General features: G+C 52.7%; 1 protein-coding gene and 1 long non-coding RNA gene across 2 annotated transcripts in view; one reads left to right on the forward strand and one right to left on the reverse strand.

Annotated features, from left to right (window-relative positions):
* The first annotated feature begins 4,128 nt into the window (after positions 1-4,128).
* The window catches only part of SLC6A5 (solute carrier family 6 member 5), a 55,783-nt gene continuing 36,503 nt past the window's right edge, over positions 4,129-23,408 (forward strand). Inside the window, exons 1-7 of the mRNA XM_023646173.2 lie at positions 4,129-4,261; positions 5,613-6,140; positions 8,772-8,910; positions 11,620-11,751; positions 12,105-12,278; positions 19,476-19,617; positions 22,309-22,441. Coding sequence (XP_023501941.1) covers positions 4,259-4,261; positions 5,613-6,140; positions 8,772-8,910; positions 11,620-11,751; positions 12,105-12,278; positions 19,476-19,617; positions 22,309-22,441 — 1,251 coding nt within the window. The 5' untranslated portion in view covers positions 4,129-4,258. The remainder of the gene's footprint in view (positions 4,262-5,612; positions 6,141-8,771; positions 8,911-11,619; positions 11,752-12,104; positions 12,279-19,475; positions 19,618-22,308; positions 22,442-23,408) is intronic.
* LOC111774378 (uncharacterized) lies at positions 14,441-21,355 on the reverse strand. Its single transcript, XR_002809377.2, has 4 exons — positions 20,801-21,355; positions 20,657-20,714; positions 19,741-19,961; positions 14,441-14,939 (listed from the first exon to the last, which is right to left on the reverse strand). It is a non-coding gene; the product is annotated as an uncharacterized lncRNA (long non-coding RNA).

Below are 23,408 nucleotides of genomic sequence, written 5' to 3' on the forward strand. Positions count from 1 at the left end.
GATTTCCAAGTGCAGATTCTTCTGAAATGCTACACTGAAGGAAGCTCGTGGTGATTATTTCGAGTCTCCCTGACACCAGGGGCCAGACGAGAACTGGACAGTGAAGCTAATTACAAAGCTCTAGCTTCTGTCATTTACCTTGAGATTTCCCTTGATCTCAACAAAAGGTGCCTCAGGACACACTCACGGCAGCCTCTGTGTTTGAGCACTTTTTCAGGATGCTCCCAATTTTCTTTTAAGGAAGAGAGATACTTGATTATTGCATGACCAAACTGCTGAATGAGGAGGGAAAATGTTGCACAATGATTACCTTGCGAGGGTTTCTATTCTGTGCATGTCTTCCGATATTAAGCCTTCTGGACTAGGGAGAAAGAACGGTTTTATTTGCTAAATCTGAGGGCTTTCAGGCTGAATAATAGCAATCGCTTATTGAAAGCCTACTAGGCAGCTGGCTGCAGTCTAGGCACTTCACACTCATACTCATTTAATGCTCAAACAACCCTTGAGGCAGGTTGATACTTTTACCATCCTCATTTTACAGATGGAGAATTTCCCCCCAAGGTCCTAGAGCTGGGCGGTGGTGTAGTCCGTCTGCAGAGCTCACATTCTTAGCACAAAACAACTGCAGTGGAGCTGGGCAGTAGTGGGCAAGTGGAACAAAAATACCGCATGGCTTCTTGACCATCTTGGCAATGTCACCTGAAACTCACACGGATCCCTCGCATCCATCACCCATAGAAGTTTTAGGTATTCACGCCTTGGATATCAAAATCACCTGAACACCCACAGAGACGCTGACATTATCTCCCATGCAGTGGAGTGGACCCGAGTCAACACAGACCTGGGCTCAAATGCTGGTTCTGCCCGCTGACCTTGGGCAAGCGTCTTTTCGCCTGTCAGATTGGCCTGCAGCTGTTTCTCGCCTGCTGCCCCGAGGACGAGAGGAGGCTGGTGCCGAAAGCGCCAGGCTGACCCCAGAGCAGGCGCTTGTCAAATGTCTGCCTCCCTCCTCTGGCCTCGCCTAGTGCGGAGGGGGGCAGCATCTTGAACGCGCGAGGCCGCCCTCCAGGCCCTCTCCGGCTCGGGTTCCAGTTCGCTCTTGGTGTCTTGGCATAAACACGGGCGTCAGGGCTGCCACGGGACGGCCTCTTTTTCAGTAGACTCCCCCGCACCCCTCCCCCCCCATATGGCCGGGTAGACACGGTTTTCAAAAATAGCTACTTATTTGCTTATCTGCGGGGGGCGGGATGGGCAGAGTGATCGAGGGCAAAATCAATTACTATTTTTCATCTTTGACAAAGTAATTAAGGCCGTAGTGACTGGCTAATTCCGACCGAATGGCTGCGCGGTGATGGATGCGGATTTACGGCCTCCTCGGCGGCGGCGCGCGGGCCGATTATCACTCCAAACAGGCGGCCGCGGAGGGCGGGGTGGAGGCCCGCGTCCCGAGGACTTGCGCCTTTCCGTCCTTTTTTTTTTTTTTTTTTTTTTAACACTGTGGCTGCATCCTCGGCGTTCCCGAGCGCTGACACCCACCGGAACCGCACGAGAGCCGCCCCTGGCCTCCTGCCCCGCACGCCCGCCCTCGCACCCCTACCCTGCCGCCCGGCTGGCGCCCGCCATCCGCCCCGCGTTGACTTCCCAGCCACTCCTTTAGGCCTCCCCTCTCGGCAGCCTCCCTCCACTCCCCACGCGGCCCCTCCTTTCTAGAATCTTGCGGCTGAAAGTGGGGGGAGGCGGGGAGCCAAAGCAGCGCCTCTGCCCTCCCACCCCCAGGAGCCTTCTCCACGTGTCAACCGCCTCCGAAGGACCTGACGCGCGACGGGCCCCACGCGGGAACCCAAGTGCGCACTTGGCCAGGGAGGGGCTGCAGGCGGAACGTCAGGCCTAGGGGCCGAGCGGGGGCGCGGGGCGTCACTCGTGCCCTGGGCCGCAGCTCTGGGCTGCGGGCGGGATGGCAGTACTCCACCGCCCCAGCGCACTCGTGGCCGATCCCGCCCGGGCTGGCTCATCAGTGCGCCCCGGAACGTCGGTGAGCTGGGTGCACGCTCAACTCGCACCTCTGCGGGGGCGGCTCAAATGCAGACTGTGGAAAGTGGCCAGAGCCTTTCGGAGTCGTGACTGTCTCTTGTAGAAGTCGGCCCAGGGCCTGCAGGGGGAGGCCTGCCCCTACCCAGGAGCGCGCCTCGTGGCGCGGACGTTAGAGGCCGCCGGGCCTGCCCTTTGCAGTTCTCGCATCCTGGTTTGGCTCCTTGGAAACTGGGGTCTGTTTCGGAAGGGCCCGGGAGGCCCCTCGGCTTTCCCCGGGGCTTCCACCGTCCAGGGTGTTTCCCAGCGCTCACCAGGCCGAAGCACGCGCCCCTGCGGGACTCTCGGCCCTGCGTGCTCTCCTGCAGCCGGAGCCCACCACAGTCCCAGCCCCGTCTCCCTTGCTGCCCCCTCCCCGACCTCGCTTGCTTTCTTTCCGAGCGGGCATCCCGAGAGAGCGCGGCTGGCCCCCCCCGCGCGACGGCCCTGTGAGAGGCGTTGAGAGAGTCTCCAGGGTTCCAAAGCGACTTTCTGAGCCTCAGTGTCCCCAGCTTCAAACTCGGGACTTTCTCGAAAGTCGTCGTCAAAGCTAAATGGGCCGATTCACGGAAAGCCCTTGCACAATGGTTCAATGTTGAGAGCTTAATACATGTTAATTCAAAACTACGATAGAAAGCGGCCTGACACCCGCAGGGCGGCTCGTAAGGAAGATCTCTTCGGGGAACCTATCCTCCTTCCATAATAGTGGAGACCGTGGGTTCCCAGCCGGCTGCCCTCACAGGGGCCAGCGGGCGAGCGGCGAGCGGAGGCAGCGGAGCGCGCTCAGGCAGCTCCGGAGCGGCGGGGGGGCCTCCACGGCGCCCCGGGCGCCCGCCGCAATCTGCCGCCACAGCCTCGGCCGGCGGCATTGTCCTCCCGCCGCGTGGGGACGGCCCAGCCGAGTCCGACGCCGCCGACCCCGAGGCGGTGGGCCGGGCTGCGGACAGCAGGGAAGGGACGATGCTTGCTCCTCATACCCGAGGCCAGGGGTTCCCCGAACCAGCCTGGCCAGGAAAGAGAGAGGGGCAGCTTTTTGCTATGAATCCCTTTCTAGTCACCAAACTACGCCTTCTTTGTAAAGATGTTTTCCTTTCTTATGATTACTGCCATTGCTTTGTGACAACAGGAAAGTCCATTTTATATCTCCACGGCCACGGCCACCCCCCACCCGCGCTGCAGCATGCTAGAACGACCTCCTGTGGCTTCCCGGGTGTCCAGCCCTGCCGCCTGGTTGCTGGGGATGGTGATTTGCAGGGTCCCTAAGAGCTCGCCTCTCAAATCAGCCCTAGCAGTGGTGGATTTTTATTGAGACGGGTATGAAGAAAAAAATGGGTTTCCTTTGACTTTGAAAGTGACCTAAGAACTAGGTCAGTGTTGGAAATAATTTCTTGTATTTCTCTAAAATATTTTCAGAGGAGCTTAAAAAATACAATGAGAAGAGTCATAATTTTACTTAGAACCTTTCTTAATTGTATTAATAAAGATAAAACAGGAATGCAAATACGAGACCTCAATTTTTAAGGGAGAACCCAGGATCCCTCTAACACTGGCTGTCCTCAGAGTAGGGCTGTGAGAATCGGAGGTCCACCTACATGCAGGTGGGTACACCCTTTATGCAGGACCCGTGCGCATCAGCCATAGCAAAGCCTCTTGCTTTCGGGGTTATATTGCAGAATCCGCTGCCTGCAGATTTGGAGAGGCGGCTACGGGATCTAGTGGAAGAGAAAAACGGAAATATGACAGTAATTTAACTGCTTCCCCTGCGCCCACTTCGGCAGCCCAATCCGCTCTGTTGGCGGCTGCGCCCCGCCTTGGGTGCAGTGGGACGTGTCCCTCCCATGTTTCCCTTAATTAGGAGGAGGCAAACTTCTGTCTTCCCCTCCCTCCGGCTTCGGTTTAGTAATCAGACCCACATGAGTCACGCCAAACACGCAGCCCCCTCCCGCCCGAGTGACAACTGGCCAGCGTGCTCTCGGCTGTTGTCCCTTTAAAACTCGAATCCAAGGGGGTAATGATTTATCAAACTTGTATTATCAAGAAAATGTCAAACGAAGGGCACCTTGCTTTGCACTGACGCAAACCGGCCTTTCCCAAGGAGATATAGAAAGCGCCTCTCTTGCTGGAACCAAACCCAGTCTTGTCAATAGCTGGTTTCGCTCTCGACCCGTTCAATCTGTTCCCGGTGCCAGACATGGTGAGTCTTTGCTTTTGTTCTTTTAAGAGGACAGGGGGCTAAGCGGGTAGAAAGGGCAGATTCATTTTGGATATTTCTTTTTGAAATGTTCTGTGTATTTTGGAAGGCGGAAGACAATTCTCCCAGCCGGAGATATTTGTACTTGCGAGCATCACCTGAGGTCAGAAAGACGTTTCTCAGGCTGTCGAGCTGAGAGCGTACCACACGCTTCTGGGTACTGTCCTAGGTGCTGAAAAGCCAGATGCCGGTACTGAGGCGAGTCGCTGTGGACCTTAGAGGCTATCGAGAGAGAAATGCTGGCTGGAGCCTAAGTACTTAGATTTGGTGCAAATTAAGGAGATCTGATCTGTGCATTTGTGAAAGACGGTTAGACGAGAGGCGTGCAGTTAAGGTGAAGGTAATACGGTTATTTTTACCGTATAAGAGTAATTATTGGGGCTAATATTTAGGATGCCCTGACGGAAAAACCGCCGCGGGCAGTTCTTTTCATTTGAGCCTCTATTGGGAGAAAGCAAACGAAAATTAGTCGTGGGTTTTGTTCCATAAGCAAGTGTAGGGGCACGAAGGCTATGAGACTCCTGTGGATAGTTATTTCTGGGGGCAGGAGAACCAAAAACAACTTTGCAGGTCCTTTAATATACCTGGGAATCTGGAAGTCAGTGTAGGTTGTGTACGATGAACTTGGTTACTATCTTGTGTTTTAAGTCTGGTTTATTATTGTTGTTTTGGGTTTTTGTTGTGGTGGTGGTCGTTATTTTGGTTGTGATCCTTGTCCCTGCCTTTGCTACCTGGCCAGGGGGGCTGCCTTTTGGAGCTGTGGGATTCACACAACCGATTTGGCCTCAAATGCTCGCAGGTGCCAGGGCATCAGCTTTGTGGCCGCAGCTTGTCTATGGCTTATAAAAAAAAAAAAAAAGAGGCAATGTGCATTGCTGAATGACAAAGGAAATGGGGCGGAAAATTAAAGAATCTTTCTACAATGGTGATGGGGACGTGAGCACCCTACAGCCGTGATGTGAAATCCAAAGAGGGCAGAGAGCTCATGGCTGTAGGGGTAGTTCTGTCCCTCCCTTTGCCCCCCTCCAGAAAACAGTTCTGCCTCTTTTCTTAGTTTACCTCCATCAGGGAGGAGAATGTTAGCTTCTTTATGTCATCTCGTTATTGAAGAGACGGACAAACTGAGAAACAGTGATTGCAGTTTTTCTTGGAGAAGGAAAAAAATCCAGATTCCAATTTGTTCCCTGGATATTGTGTCTGGACCTGAGCTGTGAACGTCTCTATATGTAGATAAGGTATTTTTAAAGCTGCTGTGATTTTATTTTTTTGCACGAACTTCACGTTGTGTTCGCAGGATTGCGGGACTCCCAAGGAAATGAATAAACAACCAGCCAACAGCCTGGAGGCGGCGGTGGCGCCAGGCCACCACGATGGTCGGTGCGCGCCCAGGACGAGCCCAGAGCAGGAGCTCCCCGCCGCCGCGCCGCCGCCGCGTGTGCCCAGGTCGGCTTCCACTGGTGCCCAAACTTTCCAGTCCCCGGACGCGCGAGCCTGCGAGGCTGAGCGGCCGGGAGTGGGGGCTTGCAAACTCAGTGGCCCGAGGGTGCCCGCGGCCTCCGCGGCTCTGCGGGACTTGAGCGAGGCGCACGGCGCTCAGGCCGCCCCTCCTGGGGGCGCCGGGCCCGGCAACGCGCTGCATTGTAAGATTCCGGCCCTGCGCGGCCCGGAGGGGGATGCGAACGTGAGTGTGGGCAAGGGCACCCTGGAGCGGAACAATACCCCGGCCGTGGGCTGGGTGAATATGAGCCAGAGCACTGTGGTGCTGGGCACAGATGGAATCACGTCCGTGCTCCCGGGCAGCGTGGCTGCCGCTACCGCCCAGGTAAGCAGGTCGCGCTCGGCCCGCGCCGCCTCCTGCTCCCCAGCCGCGCGGAGGCGAGCGAGGCCGTGGCGGGTGCACGTGTGCTGATGGGGAGACCGGTTGGCAGTGCCAGGTGATGGATGCTGGGGGCAGCTTTGGGGCTTCGGAAGCTCGCACTACGCTGGGGTCACCAGTTCAGGGCGCGAGGGCTGCAGTGACCCTGCCAGAGGGATCGCGACCTCAGGAGCTGCGGCTACCTGCTCCTTCCCAGCCTCGGTGGTATCGGAAATCGGGGCGCAAACTCCTTAAAACAGTTGAGGCAGGTAGATTCCTACCTCTTTATGCAGACACGACTCCCCCTCTTGCCAATGAATGGGTCTCTTCTTTTTTTCCCAAAAAACCATTGTTTTAATTTTAAAAAGAAAATATAGACAAAAGCCTGGGGGAAATAATAATTTAAGTCCTGTAGCCTTTGCACTGGGAGTTACCACTTATCACTTGAAAACTCACTTGCTGAGAGGTGGTTTACACGAGGTCACTACAGAAGCTTCAGCCTCAGGGCGATCTTTTGCCTGGCTGGTATCTAATTTTTTCATCGTGATTTTGTCCGTTTTGGTTTTTTGTTTTTCTTAAAGAGGACCTCTCTCAACTGTACAGGCTTCAGGCCCACAGACCTGGATCCACCCCTGCAGCTGATCCTTTACACTCAACCAGAGGCATAAAAGATCCTCAGAGCCAACCCCAAACCTGGGCTAGGGACGAGGGGACTATTACTGGTGGCTCCTCTCCCACATAGGCTTTGTCTTCTCCATTTCCCTCCTGTCTCCCTCCTTCCACCAATCTTTTCTTTCCTCCATCCTGTCCACCTGCTTCAGCTCTTCCCTTCCCACTGTCTGCCTTTCTGCTCTCTCCTCCTCCCCTAGGCTCAAGGCTAGGCAGTATCCAGTGGTCGGCACCTGAACCAGACCATCCGCCCCTGTGAGATCTGGGGTTCTGGGGTTTACATGGCCCTTCTGTACTTAGTCCCTCTAGTGCTTGTACACGTGTGTGCATGCACACACACACACTTATCCATAGGCACACACAGCAGGGGCTCAGCTATTAGAATAACTAGAAATGTACAAAAATTTAGGCTTTCCCACTCGCCCCTGCTTCTGGGATCCACTTCTGGAGCGCTTGGCTGTGTGTGTTAACTGCCTGTGACAGCATGTGCCCCAGTGTGACTCCAGGTAGAGGAAGAAAACGTGTTCCAGTGCCTCGCTTAACCTCCGCACTGCGGCAGGAGGAGCAGGAACTCCCACCCTTTCTAGCCCTGGAAGAATTGGAGGGTGGGGGTGGGGCTGGAGGTGGTATGTGTGCGAGACGAGTGCAGGGAGATTTTAAAGATGCTCAGTGTAGCTCAAACCCTGCATTTGCCTACATTCAGCTCTGCCCATCTCTCTGATTCTTGCCTTTCTGACACCCACCTTGGCTCCTCCTTCGTCTGCCTCACAAGACTTCCTCCCCATCCTGACAGCAGCTTCTTTATCCTCTGTGGCCTGTGGAACAGTGTGGGACACGGCAGGTTGCTCAAATGGCAGATGGAGGGTGACTGAGAAGGTGGAAGCTATGCAGTGGCTTTGGTCCCTGGAAGCTTTGTGTGGTGTCCAGGTGTCCTGAACATTTTCTGAGTTTATTTGAGATGGCTTCATCCCCAGCTTTTTCTGCTTAGCAGTGAGGCACCCCAGAACCAGGTACTGCCCCAGAAAGCATCTTAATGTGAGCTTGAAGAGGGGAGCCCCAAAGATCCATAGACCGCTGGAGCTGGAGTGTGCCTCAGGGGCTAGTCATTCCAAGCCCCTCATTTTACAGATGGGGATACAGAGGATCAGAGAGAGCAGGTGGCTTGCCTGGGGTTGTCTACCTGGTTAGTAGTAAAGTTTAGACCAGAACTCAAGGTTTTAGATGTCCTGTCTCTTACCATATCTATTTTCTCCCTTCTCCCTCTGTTTCACCCCACATCTCCCTCCTGTCCATATTTTTTTGCTCCAGTGCTGAAAGGTGTCCCCTTCAATTAGCTACCAGGCAGGTTCTGGCTGAAGGCTTTGGCCGAGAAAGTGAGGCAGGGCCTCCGGCTGGCTTCAGGCATTGCAGCTCTCTCTGGCCTTAGCACAGACTCCAGAGGGAGAAAGGGCTGAGGGAGGGGGCATTGAGGGTTTGGGGGAGGAAGGGGTTGGTTAGAGACCTGCTTGCTGGGGACTCTAGGCATGATATTGGGGGCCTGCTTGCCAAATGAACTCTTGGTCAGGGGTTGGGGATGGAGGGACCTGCTTGCAATTAACTGACAGGTTCAAGGTTGGGAAGAGCTGCTTGCTGGTGTGCCCTGACCGCAGGGTTTGGGAAAGAAGCGTTCAGGGGTCTAAGATGGATCTTCAGATCAGAACTGGGAGCCTGCTTGCTGAACCACTCTCAGGGCAGGGTTGAGGGGGTGAGGGCCCTGCTTGTAGATGCATCCTCTCTTCAGAATTGGGGTCCTGCTTGCCGATGCATCCTCGGTTGAAAAGTGGGGGCCTGCTTGCTGGGAAGGACCCTCAGCAGGGGGGAGGGGCGGAACGGGGCCTGCTTGCGACCAACCAGGGGCTGTTATCCGACAATGTGCTTTTCCGCCCCCAGGAGGACGAGCAAGGGGATGAGAATAAGGCCCGAGGGAACTGGTCCAGCAAACTGGACTTCATCCTGTCCATGGTGGGGTACGCAGTGGGGCTGGGCAATGTCTGGAGGTTTCCCTACCTGGCCTTCCAGAACGGGGGAGGTATGGCTTTTCCGCTCTTTCCGCCTGCGGCGCGGTGGGGCGGGCGCTGGCGGGTTGGGGGGGAACCCAGAGGCCCAGGACCGCGCGAACAGAAGAGGCTCGGGACAGCCTGCTCACACTCCAGCCCCATCCTCCGTGGGCATGGTGCGGACCCAGAGCACAGGAGCGACTGGGACCGTTTGGCGCTAGATCCAGGGGGCTTTTATCGCGAGATGGAGCTCAGCAGAGGGGCGGGCCCTCATGATCCCCCGCCGGCCCAGCTTGGGGGCTGGGTTCTGAGCCAAGTGGGCATTGACACGGGAAAGGTCGGACTCTAATTTAGCCAACAAGTATTCAGGCAGCAGGTGCACTCCGCGCACCTCAACGATTTTAGAGTCCGTAGCTGTGCGGTCCTGGACGCCGAATTAAGGGTGCTTTAAGATTATAACCTGGAAATGCGAACCTGCCTAGGAGACCGTGGGAACGGGCTCTGGGTGGCGCAGAATGCAGGATGCGGGGAACCAAGCGGTGCGGGTGGAGAGGGGCTGGGGGTTGTGCTCTGAAAACCTCTCAGAAGTCCCCACACGCATACATCCTCTTGTGCACAAACGGGGAGTATTTTGACTTTAGCAAAAACAGTTTTCGTTTCATTTGTCCTAACTGGGTGGAAGAAGCTGCTTTTTGAAGGAAACCCGTTTTTGAAATGGGGAGGACACCAGTTAAGCCTGCGCTGGCTGCCTGGCCTCTCGGACCCATTGTACCTCTTCTGTACCCGACACACTCAAGATCCCTTTGCTTGACCACCTGACACTGAGGGCTGAGGGGCCGGCTGCTCGCCCCGACATTGGCTAACTGAGGGTCGCCCTCTAGGAATTGGAATTTCACCTAAGGCTTCCTCCCACAGCTTCTCAACGGGACCAAGAGACTAGAAATGCATCCCTCACTCCATCACGTTAGGCAGCTTAAGGTTGTGTGTGTGCAGGTGTGTGTGTTTGTGTGTTTGTCTTGGGTCTGCTCCACGTGGAATTTGGTGCACGGGGACGAACAGATGTTGCACCACTCGATGATTAAAACGGAAAAATATGTGACCCTTCCTCCCCTCAATTCCAAATTAGGGCATGTTGACAAATACTTATGAGGACCGCAGAGCGTTTGCAATCAGACGTGCCCTGGAAACAGAAGAACGTGTGCTGGGTACACAAATAGACGCACCCCAGCTGGGTTTCCGCTTGGTTTTCCGCAGGGAGTCCGCAGAGCAGGGTGCAGGAAGCAGGAGGTGCTATAATAAGGCTTCTAGTGAGAGGAAGGAGGTGGGTACACAAGACCGCAGTGGGAAGGGAGTTTGGCGGGCGCAAGTGCCAGCCCTTTGCAGGCCCAGGATCCGCGAAGCGCGGGGCTGCGTGCGCGCTGGGCGGTTACGGCTGCACCGAGCCAGGCGCGGGGACGGTGAGGCGGCCTTTTCCGCACTGCGGCTCCGGGCCCGCAGCCCTCCGCGCGGGGTGGAGAGCTCTCCTCCTACCTCCCAGGAGCAGAAGAGAAGGATGGCTCAAACCACGTCTTTCTCGAAAACCCTGTCAGAAGATGACAAAGCAGAACCCCTGTTTTACTCCTTAGTATCCCAGGGCCGCTGCTGAGCCTTCCTCGCCTGGAGAGCACCGTCCCCTCCCCTCCCTGCCTCCCCCTGCGCCCCCTTCCTCCCTTCCCGGGGCAGGAGATGCCCTTCCTCGGGACAGGAAGTTGGGAGAAGGCCGAGCAGAAAGAATGGAAGAGGGGAAGATAGGCACGGTGTTCTGGGTTTCAGCGTCTCTACTATCTGAACTGGGTCCGACCCATGCCACAGGGCTTCCTGGGCCAAACCTTTTCAAAGACCTTGGCCATTCCCTAAGGCCCTACCAAACACCCTCAAAGAATCCTTTAAGGGAAAGAGCCCAGAGAACCCTCAGCAAGTCTGTGGAGACCTACCAGCTACTATTGCCCTAGGCTGCCTGTTCTGGGGGATAAAGAGATAAAGGGTCAAGAACCTTAGGGGGCTCAGAGTCTGGATAAGACACTGCATAAATATTGTCAGGTGCTCAGTGCCTGGGGAAGGTACTGTGGGAGGACAGAGAAGGGAGGCTTCTCAGAGGAGGAAGCATTTGAGTTGAGAAAGATGGAAGGGGCTTGTCATGTGGAGAAGGGAGTTGAGGTGTGTGAGATGGCAGAGGTGGTGGGGAGACGGATATCCTGGCCTCCTGTCAGGCAGTGCAGGCCCCACCCTGGTTGGCAGAAGGTGTGGGGGTGACTTGGATTATTGTGGAGGTGGGGGGATTTGGGGGGGGGTGTCCTGCAGTCTAGCTTAGCAGAAGTTAGGTCCTTGGAGGGTGGAAGTGCTGATGAGCTTTCACCAAATCTGACTGCAGTAGTGACTCAAAGGCATGGATTTGTCGAACGCTGGAAGGGCTTACTTTTGGGGGATTGAATTACCAGAATAAGACAAAGAAAAGAATAAAACCCAACCAGCACACAATGCCTAGCGAACCATCCGGTGGGGAATGGAAAAAAGGAGTGCAGTTGCGGGGTACTCCTGCCCTTTTTAGAGGAGGCCTCGTAAACATCCCAGGCACCCATGGTTGACCTGGAATCTCAAAAGCTTCCTGGAAAGGAGAGAGAGGCAGCTCCCATTGAGGGGGAAGGTGGGCCTGAGCGGCCGTGGCCTCCCGGGCTCTCACGTCCTGATCTTTCTCTTTCAAGGCGCTTTCCTCATCCCCTACCTGATGATGCTGGCTCTGGCTGGGTTGCCCATCTTCTTCTTAGAGGTGTCACTGGGCCAGTTTGCCAGCCAGGGGCCAGTGTCTGTGTGGAAGGCCATCCCAGCCCTACAAGGTGAGTCGGCCCTGCCTCCCAGCCCCCTTAGCCCTGCCCTGCCCTGCCCTCTCTGGCCCCAGGTGGCCCCGGGGTGCGGGGGGAAGACCTGCTCTTGTGATCAGTAGAATCACTCCTTCCTTCTCTGTTTGATCAATCCACCTCTGGGGCCCTCTGAAGAATGTCCCAAGAAGACCACTGGCATTGTTCCTGTCCTGGCAGAATGCCTCAATGTCCTTGGTAGACAGAGTCCACTCCACTCTTTGTGTTTCCGTCTGTAAGAGCGAGCCAAGACCTGGGTCCCTGCCCTGTGCCCAGCGGTAAGAGCCCCATAGGGCTTGATGGACTGAATCCCTGGACCTTTGCTTCCACAGGCTGTGGCATCGCCATGCTGATCATCTCCGTCCTCATTGCCATTTACTACAATGTAATCATTTGCTACACACTTTTCTACCTGTTTGCCTCCTTCGTGTCTGTGCTGCCCTGGGGGTCCTGCAACAACCCTTGGAACACGCCAGAATGCAAAGACAAGACCAAACTCTTACTAGGTAAGTTGGGATATACCTACACTAGGTGTACTATTCATTCATTCAGTAAATATTAACTAAGCACAGATTATGTTTGCCAGGCCCTATGCTCGGTGCTGGGGGCACAGAGATTAAAACAAATGCCAAAGGTACTTGATTCTAACATTTAAGGAGCTCATGGCCCAGAGGAGGGGTAATCGAAGTTTTGTTTGCTCATGAATAGCTGGAGTGTTTGTTAAAAATGTGGATTTACAGGCCCACCAGATACTCTGATTTATTACATTTGGGTGGGATTAGGAAATGTGCATTTTAGCAAGGTCCCCAGGTGACTTGCATGCACGGTATGATTTGAAAAGCAACGAGGTCCTAGAGTCCAGGAGAGTGATGCATGATATCCTGGGTCCACACTTCAGAAAATACTGCTCAGCGCACAAGGTTAAGTGTGAGAACAGACACTTTAATGGACGACCTCTGATGGAAATGTGCACTGTGCTGTACCGAGGTGAGTGGAATCTGCCTGGGCGGTCAGGGAGCGTTCCTGGAGGAAGACCCATCTCAGACCTGAAGTCCTTTGGGACTTGAGGACTTGGAGAAAGCTGTCAGCTTGTTGGGTCAAGGGCAGGAGAATGAATGTGAGGAGGAGGCGGGCAGATCTGTGAGCACGGCTTTCTGCTCTATAAGACATCTCTGCCCCTGACGGGACGTGTGTCTGGGGCAGGTAACTTCTCTCTGGATCTTGGTTTCCGCATTTGAATAATAGAAATAATGTAAATATTCTTCATCCTATCGACCTCTCAGGATCGATGTAAGGAGGAAGGAAATGAGGATGTCACAGTAGTTGGGAAAGTATAAAACTCTACAAATAGAAGGAGCTGGTATCCATCACCTTTGGAGGCTCTGGCCATTTTAGTGGGCACCAGTGAGCAAGTAGTTTCTTCCCCCCCCCGCCCCCTGGCAGATCCGTTATTCTCCTGAAGCTGGATCTGTGCTGAGGTCAGAATCCTTGATCTCTGGATGACTGGCTCTCGGTGTTGGTCCCGCACATCAGCTCTGTTGTCCTTACAGCCTACACATTGCAGAACGACGACATTATTTAACCCTTTGAGTGTGTAAGAGGGAAAGATGAGTTCTTCCCTCCCACACCCCAGAGAGATGCACATCCCTAAAGGCAGTAGTTCACACTGGAGTATTTTTACATACATGAGTGTGACACACCGTGACCAACCTTCACCTGGAGAGGCTTTGAATAATACTAAAGAAGAGCTAAAACCAGAGACACGTGCGCATCAAATTCAAACCCTGTGCACCTGGAGGTGCTCAGGAATAGGGGTGGGGATCTGTGGAGGTTCCCAGGGGTGTGGCTCACTAGTGGTATGACCCAGAGCAAGTGTGCCTTAGCCTCTAGGGGCCCCAGTGTCCTCATCGTCACAATCACCATGTTGGTGGGCTCAGGTTAGAGCAGCGGTTCTCAGCCCAAGCTGCTCCACATTAGAGTCACCCGGGGAAGTAACAAATCAAAACGTCACCGAGGGTCCACCCTGGACCAATGACTTCAGAAGATCTGGGGGTGGAGCCTAGGAATCTGTATTTTTAGAGTTCCCCAGGGGCACTCAAGGTAGGAACCATGAGGCTGGAGTTTGCCCACATGCCTTCGTTAGGCTTCCCTTAACCATTATTGGAATGGAGTGCCCACCTTCTTTGCCCTGCAGTCCCTGCCAGCCCAGTGGCCACCTCTGCAAGGCTGCTGTCTGAGAGAATCCCACGCTGGAGGTGTTCACAGATTCACAACCAACAGTCACCAACCGGAATGGCTTTCCCCAAAATGGTTGCCTTGTTAGGCAAAGGGCATTTTCCGGGATGTGGGGTCCGGAATAATGGAGAAATACTTCAAGGTCAGCCCAGAGCCCTGCTTGTCCTTTCCAGATTGTGCCTGGGAGGGAAGGCACTTTTCAAAGGCATGCCTTCTGGAGGAGGGCTGTCACCTTGATTCAGCTCCACGGGAAGCTTCCCTGGGGACTTGCCTCAGGGACCATGTGGGACATGGTGACCAGTGTCCCACAGCTGTCCTCCAGGAAGGATAGTAGTTCAGAAACACCATTCGCCTCTTGAACAACATCCACTAATATTTGTGCAGCATCCTAACGCTTAATAATAACGGCGAGCATCACTTGCTACACACCAAGCACCAGGTTAAACCCTTTTACTCAAATTGCCAGTGTTAGGATGGACAACAGCCAATGTACGGCTTCTGTTATTTTTTCCATTTTATGGGTGAGAAATCTAGAGCTCCAGGTCAGAGAGCTAGCTCTGTAGTAGACCCGGGATTTGAACCCATGTTTGCCTGCCTCCAAGGCCATGGTCCTAAACACCATGCTAAAGACTCCCCAATCTACAAAGCAGCTTTGTAAATGATGTCTGTGCTGTTCCCAGTAAGAGCCCTGTGAGTTCCAAGGGGCAGGCGACATGATCACCATCTTGCAGGTGAGAAAGTGGACTTGGAGAGAGGACATATCATGCTGTAAGTCGCAGGGCAGAACCACTGTTGGGATCTGGGTCTCATGGCCCCTAATTCTCTGTTCATCCAGGCTTCCTAAAGAGTCCTTGGTCCAGCAGGTTCTACTCCATCAGTCTGGGCAGAGTGATGTCCATCCACGTGGTCCCTAACTGTTAGTAGCTGAGATCCTGTGGAGTAAAAAGAAAGCTTGTCTGACCAGTAGTTGATTTGGTACTTCCAGTTCTGGGAGGAATCCTAAGGGGGAAATCAGAGATGCAGGTGAGGACTCGACATACGTGTTCATAGCAGCCGCACTTACAATCTTGGAAAACACTAGAAACACTTAAATGTGTGACAGAAATTCCAGTAATTATTGAATAATTCCCTGGTTCAAGAAAATTATAGTGCATCTGTAAGATGAAGTATTCCATAGTCATAAAAGATGAATACTCATAAAACATGGGAAATCCTCACCATATCATGTTAAATGTAAAAACAGGATACAGGTTTATAGTATACTTTTATTTTTACTAACCATATGTGCATGGATAGAAAACACACAGGAAGGTGATACACAAAATGTTAACTAGCAGATTTAGGACCATTCTTTCCTACACTTTCTATCATGGGCATGCATTTATTTTATAGTCAAGTATATACATATATATGCATATGTATACACACATACACATATGTGTTTGTGTGTATTATTTTTTGAAGCAAGCTGAGCCCATTGACCAGGCAAGACATGTGAGTGGGGTGCCCCTGGTTTTGTGGAGTTTCCAGTCTGGCTCCAGGAAACGCTAAAGGCAGAGTGAAGACATTACATGGCTAAGCTCTGAGTTGCCTGGTACAAACCATGAAAGCTATGCAAGCTCCGAGCAGAGACAATGGACATTTTTCACTCTGATTATTCCCTGGGAGCATATAGACAGGCTGGGCAGACCTTATCTCGTTCTTAGCTAGGGCTTTAAATTTTTTTTTTTGTTTGTTAAAAAGCAAGGTGTCAGTCCCCATTCTCTCTTTGTGCAGCCCCTCCATCTGTTTTTCTCTGTGTTATCTGCATGTGAGCGGCTCCATTCCTGGGGCCAGGCTAGCCCTTGTGGAAGTATTGGTTCTTTGGGGTCCTCCTGTGACTTAGAAGAGGGATGGTGGTCTGACATGCAGCAACGTAGGTGGCCTTATAGCCCCACTGTTCTGATGCATGAGACAGGAGACCAGACAATGGATGTCCCAGGCTCTCTCCAGTTGGCCATTCTGAGAGAGGCTTATTTAGGAAACAGGAAAACTCCTTCTCCTAGTGCAGTGTCCCACAAATAACCTTCCTGGCTCACCCTCTTCGTCACAACCCCGTAGCCACCCTTCCCTGTGAGAGCAGGCAGCTGGACCCGAGAGAGGGGAGAGATGGCCTGCCATTCTTACCTTCTGTCTGAGCAAGGCAGTGTTCATCCCACAGCCGCCTCAGCATTGCCGGGGACCTACTGCCCGGGAGCCCTGCCTCCCCAGGGAGATGCCAGGGCGGGGTACCGCTCCAGCCCGGGAAGCAGCCCTGGCTCTGTCCGTGGTGGAGGCTGAGCTTGCAGCCGGTTTTTAGGATGTAGGTTGTAATGGAGACTGTCTTCGGTAGAGAGACTCAACCTTCCAGGTGTCTGAAATGGAGACGGGCTAATCCATGCCCTGCCAAGTGAGACCAGCGGCTGTTCTGTGAGATTAGGAGCTAGCTGGGTCGTTTAAAATGGGAACAACATAATATACCATTTCTATTTCTGGAATGGCTTAATTTTCATTAGAACTTTAATTAAATGATTTCTTTTCTCCCTCGTCTTTCGTGTGCTTTCATTTATTAATAATTGCCCGAGTAAAGCGAATCCCGTTCGAAGAGCTTCCAGTTGAGCACGATCATTATCGCTGCTCTTTGTTCTGGGATGCCAGGCGCCCAGCTCTCTGCCCGGTCCGCCGGCCGACCTGGCGGCGCTGGGCGCTGGAAGCACGCCTCTGCCGCCCAGTGGTGGGAGGGGATATTGCAGGAGGCTGGAGGCTGCCGAGCCGCAGGGACGGGTGACCTTGCGCTGCGGCGACAGCAGTGATCCAGACACCGCAAAGACACTCTCTGGGGAAGCGGCCCGCCTGCTTCTTGAGCGCCTTTGTGCAAGCAAGCGATTTGGCATTTACACGCGTGTTAGCATCTCTTCAGCGATAGGGGATGGATGCACGTTTTGGCAGGAGGGCAAGAAATCACTTCTGTTCTAACTTACAGAAAGGGATGTGGGTGGTGCTTTAATTGTCTTCCTTCAGGTCGCTGCTGGGGGGGAGGGGAAGCAAGGGCTCCCTCGGTAAATATTTGATAGTTATTAGGTCGGAATCCCGCTGAAACTCTCTGTTATTTAATTACACTAAAGAGATAACATTGAATAATGAGGTATTTTGAGGACTCTAACTATAAGCAGTGGTTCTCAATCGTGGGAGCCATTTGGCAATGTTTATAGACATTTTTGGTTCTTACTACTCGAGGGTGGATGCGCCTGGCATCTAGTGGGCAGAGGACAGGGATGCTGCTAAATATCCTGCGATGCACGGGACAGCCCCCCACCACAGAGAATTATCTGGTCCAAAATGTTGTTGAAAAATCCTGATCTAAAGAACTAATCAGAGAGAAGTGATTCTTATAATTTTTGTTTTAATTTTTATTTAATATTATGAGGTATTCTGGGGCATGTGTGGGAGGCAGCAGGAAATTTATGGCTGGCAAATGGGATTGTGCGAGATGATGCTGAGGACTAGAGATGCTCACCTCATGAAAAGGTATAACAATGATGATTGAGTCACAGCTAAAATTTAGTGGGTCTGGTGTGCTAGGCGTTGTATGAGGTCTTTTTGGTCTGTGATCTCGATTTGGTTCTCACAACAACCTTGTGAACCAGATACAACTATGATCAGAAAACAGAGGCTTGGACAGATAGAGGAACTCATCTGAACTCTCAGAGCTAGGGGACCTCCTGAACCTATGGTCTTACCCACTTTGCTATTCCACACAGTGGGAGTCCATGCACCAAATCTAGGCCACATGTGCCTTTTTGGGGTCCGCAATATTTAAAGACAATTTGACCTTATTTCCAACATTTTAAAATGGAGAGATTTTGTGTAAATATTCAGATTTTCTGCCTCTATTGCTGGAACACCTGGAAAAGCATGGCACAGATTGACTGGAGCACTCTCTGATTTGCCACAGTCGCCACCACTCCTTATTACCTCCATTTTATGCCTTTCTCATTTGTGTCACCAGCCTGGCTTCTGAAGGTGTTTGAGTTTATGATTGCTGCTCTCTGCTTCACACTAGAGTGGTTCAGAGCATGGCCTGCAAAGAAAAAGTGACTGTTTGCCTCCTGGTTCTGCTCTGTGACCTTGGCAAGCAACTGCACTTCTCTGTGCCTGTTTCTTTATCTGCAACCTGGAGATAAGAACAATACCTACCTCATAGGAGTGATGTGAGGCTTAAATCAGTTAATGCATGTAAATCACTTATGGTGCTTTAAAGTACGTGTGGAGTACACGGTAAACGCCCTATAAGTGTTAGTTGTTGTTATTGTTATTTTTTCACTCCTTTAGGAAATAGTGTTGTTTGCTATTAGTCTTGGTGGACTCTCAAATATTGGTCGAGTCATCAGTATTTCTAAAGCTGTCAGGGAGGCATTGTAATATGGTCAGAAAGTCTTCAGCTTCTTCTGATTTGAAATGAGGCTAATAATGTGCACCTGCCAGGATTTCACGAGATAACAAAGTGTCCAGCACAGTGCCTGACACCAAGACTCACAGGGCTAGTTCCCTCTCCCCGTGCCAGCCTCGGGCGGCTTTCTCAACCTCAGCGCTGCTGGCGTTTTGGACAGGAGAAATCTCTGTTGGGGGCGCTGTCCTGTGCATTGTAGGACATTTAGCAGCATCCTGGTACCCACTAGATGCCAGGAGCACCCTGCTCCCCAGATATGACAATAAAATGTCCCCAGACATTTCCCAGTGTCCCCTGGGGGACATGTTCATCCCCAGTTGAGAACCATGGTCTGAGGTCCGGCCGCAGGCTCACGAGCACGTGGCACAGCTTCTGCCTCCTCTAACCCATGTGAGTGTGTGGAAAGCATGTGGCGCACATCTTAGCGTACTTATGGTATGTCCTCTGTGGTCCAGGCAGTGGGTTCATGGTGAAGTTATTGCTGAGCCTTCTGTGGCCATAGCCCTTCAGAAAGTTTGCTTATGTCTGATTAAACTCATTTCTGCAAGCCATTTATTTTCTGCGGAGTTATAAAGATCTGGGTTTAAATCTTGATTCTCTTCCTCATTAGCTGTGTGATTTTGGGAGAGTTACTTAAGACCTCTTTGAGCCTTCTTCCTCATTTTAAAAACGGAGGTCATGGTAGCTAATGCTGTTGTGAGCATTAACCGAGGTAGTGCATCTCAGGTGCTCAGCATGGCTCCCACCACCCAGGGAGTGCGCCGTACTGAGAGCCACAGTGTCAGCACACGGCGCTGCTGGCGGCACTGGGCTCCAGGTGGATAACACACCGTCTGCGGTCTGTCTCCGTCTAGCTTTGAGCAGTGAACACTTTCCCAAAGTTACTCTCCAATATTGGGCAAATATCTTTGTCCTTTGTTTTTAAATTGCTAGAGAGGAGATTTGTGTATATTTTCCATACAGATTTCACTGTATTTCCATTCCGTCTTCTCCGAAACAGACTCCTGTGTCATCAGTGACCATCCCAAAATACAGATCAAGAACTCGACTTTCTGCATGGCCGCCTACCCCAACCTGACGCTGGTTAACTTCACCAGCCCGGCCAACAAGACGTTTGTCAGCGGGAGCGAAGAGTATTTCAAGTAAGATGTTCGTTTGCTTTTTACTTTCTAAGAGAAACCCAATGAATTAGTGAACATTCAGCTTGAAGACTGGGAGTGTGGGTGGCCCGAGGAATGGGCTGCCGCCCTCTGCGCCCTCCCTACCTGCTCGAGTGATCAGGGAGGAAGACTTGTGCCCTGGTGTGGTTTCTGAGAGCAGAACCCTTGCGGGTCTGGAGAGGAGAGCTGGCTGAGTGCTGGTGGGAACAGAATTGGTGCTGCTGTAATCCCTGACGTCGATGACAAGGACGTTGCAGAACCTTCATCCACGGTGATCTAAGCAGACCTCCAGTTAACTAGGGTTTTTTTTTTTTTTTCCTTCCTCACTTGAGAAGGGAAGAGAGGCAAAAAGTAAGAAAACAAGTCAGGGTCAATGGCTTAGTTTAAAGAACTAAGTTTTCTTCTTCTTCTTCTTCTTTTTTTTTTTAACAGTTTTGCCTTGGTTTTGTACTTTCTACATCCATTTTGCCAGACATTCAGGACTGAGGTTCAGGGATCTAGGAAACCCTCAGCCACCACAGGAAGATTAAAAAAGGTCATGGAATTATTTCTTAGGGGAGGTAAATGTAGACAGAGTTCAACAGAGGATAAATAAAGAATGTTTGATAGTTAAGCCTTAAGTTGGGGGTTATAAACTCAGATGTGCTCAGGGGCTTGGTGGGGAGGTTTGCTTGCCAGCAAATGAGTGAAGTACAAATGAATGAGACAACAGAGAATGGTGGGGACTGTGGCAGACTGGAGAGGAGGTTTGCCTCGTGTAAGGTAGGCTGCTGCTGCCCAGCTCCAACCCATCCTTGCCTTGGGGGGGTGGGGTCCATGCTGCTAGAGCTTCCGTCTTACAAGAGAAGTTGGAAATAAAATTCGAAGTTTTATGTGTCTCTCCCATTTTAAATGTTTGCAAACTAATTCAAATAAAACACGGGGGCCAAGTTAAATGCATACATGAGTGGGCCCCCGGTTTGTGGCCTTTACTTGGATAATGAGAAGTGCTCACTAAGACCCCCTTAGTCCTTCCGGTTACCGTTAATTCCTATTCCAGCTTTCTCTCCTGTGCAGACTCACAGGGTGCATGGCTGTCCCTGCAGAACAGAAAGGGGAGTCAGGCTGAATGACGAAATAACCCCTTTTGAAGATAACGTGGGAGCAGGGCGGCGGGCTGACTCACCCTGAGCACTGGGAAGCTGAGTCTGGCCTGGTGGTGGGAGGAAACCTGATCACGTAGTCACCCGGTTAGGTATACCATGCAGTGATTTGTGAACTGGCCTCTGATGGTCTTTGCTCATCCTCTGGGACCAGTCTTAGGTCCCAGGGAATGGTGTGAGGAGCTTCCTGGGACCCGTCTGAGATCCCTTCTTAAAGCATGGGTAGTGGAGATGCCAAGTGCTGTGGCGTTGCTGACTCAGTGGTTTACCCTGTTGGGGGCGGGGACACAGAGAAAGTCCTTTTTGTTGTTGGGCAGTATGGTCCCTAAGGTTTGGGAGCCCGGGTCAGCCACCCTTGGTCCCTACTCAGCTCTTGAGCCCAGGTTGAGATGAAGTGGGCTCTGCCAGCCCAGAGCGTGGCCAGCCCTGTTTGACAAGGGTGACTGTGCTGCCAACAGCCTCTCCTGTGGCCCCTCGCTAGCTGGCTGGGGACAGCGCTGCTGGCTGGAAAAGGATTGTGCTGCTGCCTTCTCTCCCCCCAGCAGGTCAGAACCTCTGGGCTGTCACTTCTAGAGTCCTGGAGAGTCTGGATTCTGGCTGGTCCTTTGTTCAGGTCACAGAAAGCCGCCAACCTAGAAACACAGCACTCTCCTCCAGGACGTGGGACTTAGTTGCTGCATTGTTGAGGGGATTGTCTGAGTCTGTTGGGACTCAGTGTCCCTGTAACCACCTCCTGTCCCAGGAAGGAGGCTGCCTGCCCATTGGCTACAAGCTGCTGCCTGGGGCGCGAGGGTCACCAGGTCGGCCGGGACTTCTCGGCACCTACATAGGCTGTCAGCAGCTGCGACAGGGCCCCAGCAACCCCCTGCTTCTTACCCCGGGGGTCTGTCCTTGAATAAGGCCCAGCCGGCTCTGCTTTGATGTTTCAGCTCACCTCAGCCTGGAGACGTGCCCAACGCAACTGGAACTAAAATGCAGAGGCAGCATTTTTGGTCATTTAGCATAATGACTCTGTATTGATTTTTTCAATTTAAAATTACACACATATCCTGGAAAACATTGTCATAAAATAGTGGAACAATACGGAAGCGCACAAAAATCATCCCAGACAGCTTAGCGTTTCGGTTGGTGCTGTGAGTTTGTATAAAGACATCCACCTTGCTGATGCAGTGGAGGCTGTACGGGAGCCTCCAAGGCTGTTGGATTTGTTGCTCTTCTCCTGGGGCAGCCCTGGCCGACGTTGGAGCTGAAGTGGTCTTGTACAAAGCCTGCCCAGGGCCGCCAGTGGTCTCCCAGCGCATAATTAAGAACTGGGTAAATCCAGTCGGTCTGTCTGCGGGCAGCTGTGGGTGGGAGCCCAGGCCAGCGAACCCCTTGCCACCTGCTCAGATCACATCTCTCATGGGGAGGGCGGGGTGCTGGGTTGTTTGGCTCCTGGCTCTGCCGGAGATTAAAGCCTGCGGAAGGCCACTCCCTCCCTCCCTCCTCTTCCTCCTTCGTTTCCTCCCTCCTCTCTCTTTCTGACTTGTAGGTACTTTGTGCTGAAGATTTCTGCCGGGATAGAGTATCCAGGGGAGATCAGGTGGCCGCTGGCCTTCTGCCTCTTCCTGGCTTGGGTGATCGTGTATGCATCCCTGGCAAAAGGCATCAAGACTTCAGGAAAAGTAAGGACTTGTATTTGTCTGGGAGAAACTCTGGGACAGCCAGGCATGACTGTGTCCTGTGGCAGCGGAAGAGCTCTGAGACCAGAGTCAGGAGCCGGGGTTGTAATTCTGATCCCGGCCCTGAGTGGCTGTGGGGCCTCGGGCAAGTGATGTCACTCCTGTCTGTGCAGTGGGATGGTGGCACCTTTCTTTGAGGGCTGTGTTAGGGTTAGATGAGCTCCTGGGGAGGGTGGGGCTGCTGTGACTGTTTCCTCCCTTCCCCATGGGGCTGCCACTTCACTCAGCAGCTGGGATGGCCCTGATGCAATTCAGTCACTCTCCCTAAACTCCATGCTTCGTGCTGCTGGCTCTTTGCTTGTCGGTCTGGCTGCCAGGTCAGTTATTGCTCCTTCCAAGAAGCTGGAAAAAGATCATAACTGTAAAGCGGATTCTGTCTCCTCACTCCTGGCTACCATGTTCTCGGCCTTTGATGACCTTCTTCCAACCCCCAGCCCGACACTCTTTACCCCACTTACCCACAGCAGTAAAGGGTGACGGTCCTGCTGGTGGGATCTTGCTTGGCGATTGCTTGGCTGGCCCTTCAGAGATGATGGAGCTCCCACCCCAAGCTCAATTCTGAGCCGTGGACGGCAAGGAGTCCAGGAAACCCCAGGACACACTGGATGGACCTGGTTGTAAGGGCCACAGTGTCTTCCCTCATCTTCCTGCTGCTTTAGAAAAACTGAAAAACGCCATTGAATGGCTAACCAATCACTTTGATGACAACCAATAGTATTTAATTATCCTAAGAGTCACGTGCATGTTTCAGGATGAAAACCAAAATATCTTTAAGGCCCGAGGGATGAGCGTGTGATGGTGGACGCTGAGACCACAGGTTGTGGAGTCGGGTTTGGGCCGGTTGTCCAGGCCAGGGCTTACTGTGGTTACACACCAACAACCAATTTTGGAAGGATCAGGCCTCGAGGGT

The sequence above is a fragment of the Equus caballus genome, chromosome 7 (assembly GCF_041296265.1).
Source record: "Equus caballus isolate H_3958 breed thoroughbred chromosome 7, TB-T2T, whole genome shotgun sequence".
NCBI classification, from domain to species: Eukaryota; Metazoa; Chordata; class Mammalia; order Perissodactyla; family Equidae; genus Equus; species Equus caballus.